A 3,734-nucleotide genomic window follows, 5' to 3' on the forward strand; every position below is an offset into this window, starting at 1 on the left:
TTCCAGCCTACTTGCTCTCTCCCCGCCAGGAACCCCATGGGCAGGACGGGGCTGCGAGGCCGTGGGAGGCTGCACTGCTTTGGGCCCAACCATGCCCTGCACCCTGTTGTGACCCGGTGAGTGTGTGGGGGCAGAGAGGTGGCCTTGCTCCAGGACGGATCTGGGGAGGTGGAATGGAAAAGGGGGCATGAAGCCATCTTGGAGAGACTGGGACCTGGCAAAACCCACTGCTGCTCATTCAACCAGTGCTGGGCAGGGGGAGCTGAGTCCAGCTGCAGCAACAGGGTCCTCTCTCACAGCTGGAGGAGGAATTTGGATGGGTCCATTATAAGGAAGAGCCTGAAGAAGATGCTGGAAGTCTTGGTAGCCCAGTACCCACTATCCGATGTCTGGGCTCTGCCTGGGGTAAGAGCTGGTGGAAACCAGCTGGTGCAGAAGGGTGTGGGGAGACGAGGCTGGCCCAGCCCTGCAGCTGGATGCCCTGCAGAAAAGGGAGAAACACAGATGGGTTTGTCACAGCCTTGTCCGAGGAGGCACCTCTGACCCTCCTGCAGAAGGTACCCTGAACCTTTCTCTCCTGCTCCTCCACACCTTCAGTTCTCACGTCCTTCATGATAATAAGCCATGATGTCCTTTGACAGAGAGGTACAGACATTGAATCAGGCAAACTCAGACACATGCTTGGGCACAGCTGGAGGGGCAGGAGATGGAGGGAAGGAAGCATCACCGCTGCTTGCTCCCCCCACCAGAGCTTGCGGCGTCTTCTGCGGTGGTGGCAACCACCCGATGGCCAAGCTGGTGGCCGTGAGGGAGTCTGGGCTGATGGTAAGCCCCACAGCTGACATCTGCTTTGGTGCAGGGGTCGCTGGAGCCGGGTGAGACACTGCCACTGAAGCTCAAGTGGATCCTGCGCCGGGAGTTCTGGCCCCAGTTCCAGAACTTGCTGAAACAAGGCACTGAGGTGGGTTGTCCCAGGGGTACAGGGGCATGTGGGTGTCCAAGTGGTATGGGGACATGTGGGTGTCCTAGCAGTACGGGGCCATGCAGGCAGTACAGGAGCACACCGATGTCATGGTTGTACAGGCACATGGGGACATCACCACAGTACAGGGACATATGGACATCACGGTGGCACAGGGGCAGAGGGGTGTCCCCAGGGCACAGGGACATCGTGCATCACTCATTGGCCACTGCTCCTACCAGGCTGGGGGAGCTGGAGACACCCCATAACAGCCTTGCACCACACAGGAGTCTGGGAGGCAGCCCAGGGACCCCAGGGATGGGTTGCATACACCAGTGCCTGTGCCTGTGCCTGGTGCGATCCCTCTCCATGGCTCCAGCTGCGGTGGGAACAGGGCACTGGTCTCCAGCAGGGCAGAGGAGTTCTGGGGTGATGTCCTACCACCCCCAGGGCCTCTCAATGCCCTCAGAGAGGTGGTAAGGACTCTGCTAATGTGGCAGTCATCACTGTGCGCAGATACACAAGGGGTACCTCGATGATCCCCGCAACACGGACAACGCCTGGGTGGAGACGGTTGCCATCAGCGTGCACTTCGACAACCAGAATGATGTGGAGATGAAGCGACTGAATTCGGTATGGACTCCTCACCTCTGCAGCCCTCTGACCCAGCTCTCAGCAGGCATGGGGCAAGGGAACCAGATCTCCAGACCCAAATCTCACCCTCATCAGGAGTGGACTTCTCCAGCTGCATGCAGTGGAGGAAGAACATGGAGATGAACATGGGGTGGCATTGCATGGAGGCCCCTGAAATAAAGGGCAGGAGGTTGGGGACTGGAGATGCTGTTGAGCATGGCTGGCATGGCCCCTTGCCATCAGCGCATACATGATGTCTCTGGTCCCCTTCCAGTTCCTTCAGGGCTGCGACCCGGAGCTGTGCATCCGCTGGCAGGTGCTGGACAAGAGGATCCCGCTGCACGCCAACCACAAGGAGCTTCTGCACAAGGTCTCAACCCTCCTCAGCGCCTACTACTGAGTCCTCAAGCACAGGCCAGGGCTCCTGCTGCCCCAGACCAGGTTCTGGTTAGGACCCACAGCTCTACCACAGCCCACCTGAGACACCATGGGCAGCTACTGGAGACCAGATACTTTGGTTGCCTCCATGAACATACCTTGCAGGTTCTGGGAGGAAAACTGTCCCTTCCCCAGCAGTCAGGGGCAGGGGCTGCCTCGGCAGTGCCTACATGTCATCCTGGTCACCTGGGCCACCAAGCTCAGCTTCAGCTTGTCTCTCAGTGCTTCCACATCAGCCACAGCACTAGCCCTGAGCTTGGGTCAAGCAGAGCCGTTGGGTTGTTCCTGCAAGATATTTCTTCTCTCAGCTCCCACCTGCTCCAGTGCCCACACCAGTGCCCACACCAGTGCTTTGGTGGGAGCACTGGGAACTTGCTAGCCCCAGCTAACTCCTCCACCAAGGATATCCATTGAGCTCCTCTGCTCCACAGCTCCTGCTCCAAGCCCTGGCAGCTCCACTGCCACAGCTCCCAGAGGATTGCTCTGGAGAAGGCTTGGGGTCTTTTGAACCTAAAGCTCCTCACTGCTCTGCAAGTCACTCCTGTGGCAGCTGTCCCCATAGCTCTGGTTGCCTCAGACCCAACAACATGGTCCTGAGCTGTGATCCAGCACTTCTGAAGGTGTGAGTAGCTCTTGGCATATATATCTATGGTTTCATGGCTCCACATATGTCCACCCCTCATGTCCCAGATGTGTGATCCTGCGTGGGTGTGCTGAGCACCATCTTGTAGCTGCACTCCTTCCCTCTGCCAAGGCACCAGCTAAATGTCACCTGCTTGCCCCCATCCCCTGTGCACATGGACGGAAAGGGGCAGCTTGCTGGGACCTGTGTGATCCAGGCTCTGTGGTCCCTTGGGCAGGTAGGGACAGGAGAGAGGACATCAGTGTGTCCAGCCTAGACATCTCTGCTCTTAAGGGGTCCTTCAGTCACCATGTCTGTTGCCTGTCATGGGGAGAACAAGGCACAGTGGAGACATCTGATAGCCCAGAACAGCCCCATGGTGACATATTGTACCTGGGATGGCTCAGGGAGAGACTCCAGTTTTCCCACACTCTCCTGATGGATCAGACACTGGCCAGCCAGGGCTGGTCTTCCCACATGGGTGGCCACCACAGCACAACTGAAGTTTCACCAGTGTGGCACTGAGGCTTGTCGAAGTGGGGTCAGACTGGCAATTTAGTCAACCCAGCTCAATAAACCATGTAGTAAATAACTAAAGGCTGGTGGTCTGTTACGGCTGTTTAACCAGGGGCCACTCCTGGGGACCCTTCTTGGAGCGCACTGCCAGGAGGAGCCCAGTTTGAGTGTTCCCACCCCCAATCTTGCTGCACAAACTCACTTTGCAGACTCACCTGTGCTGACTGCAGAGATGACTTGACATGTTAAGAGTCGATGGGAGTTGCTTCTGGGAAGCAAGCTGTGTGCCAAGGTGGTGGCATGGTACCTTTGCCCATTGCTCTTGGCTTACTCAGTGTCTGCTCATGGTCTCCATCACCCAGAACAGGCGTGAGGATGGCCAAGCTGGAGCACAGATGGGGAAGAAGAAGAGATCCTGACTTAAGTGGCTGGTAAATCTTCCAGAACTGCAGTCCCCAACCCTTGAGCAGCAACCACAGCCTAAGAATCACAGACTGGTTTGGGTTGGAAGGGACCTGAAAGCTCATCCAGTTCCAACCCCCCTGCCATCAGCAGGGACACCTT

General features: G+C 57.4%; 1 protein-coding gene across 1 annotated transcript in view; it reads left to right on the forward strand.

Annotated features, from left to right (window-relative positions):
• The window catches only part of LOC114818312 (transient receptor potential cation channel subfamily M member 2-like), a 4,213-nt gene extending 2,219 nt beyond the window's left edge, over window positions 1-1,994 (forward strand). Inside the window, exons 2-6 of the mRNA XM_029083611.1 lie at window positions 30-116; window positions 300-405; window positions 860-961; window positions 1,478-1,594; window positions 1,869-1,994. Of these exons, the coding sequence (XP_028939444.1) occupies window positions 30-116; window positions 300-405; window positions 860-961; window positions 1,478-1,594; window positions 1,869-1,994 (538 nt within the window). The remainder of the gene's footprint in view (window positions 1-29; window positions 117-299; window positions 406-859; window positions 962-1,477; window positions 1,595-1,868) is intronic.
• Window positions 1,995-3,734: the final 1,740 nt, after the last annotated feature.

Source organism: Antrostomus carolinensis, unplaced genomic scaffold (assembly GCF_000700745.2).
Source record: "Antrostomus carolinensis isolate BGI_N321 unplaced genomic scaffold, ASM70074v2 scaffold46842, whole genome shotgun sequence".
Classification (NCBI taxonomy): Eukaryota; Metazoa; Chordata; class Aves; order Caprimulgiformes; family Caprimulgidae; genus Antrostomus; species Antrostomus carolinensis.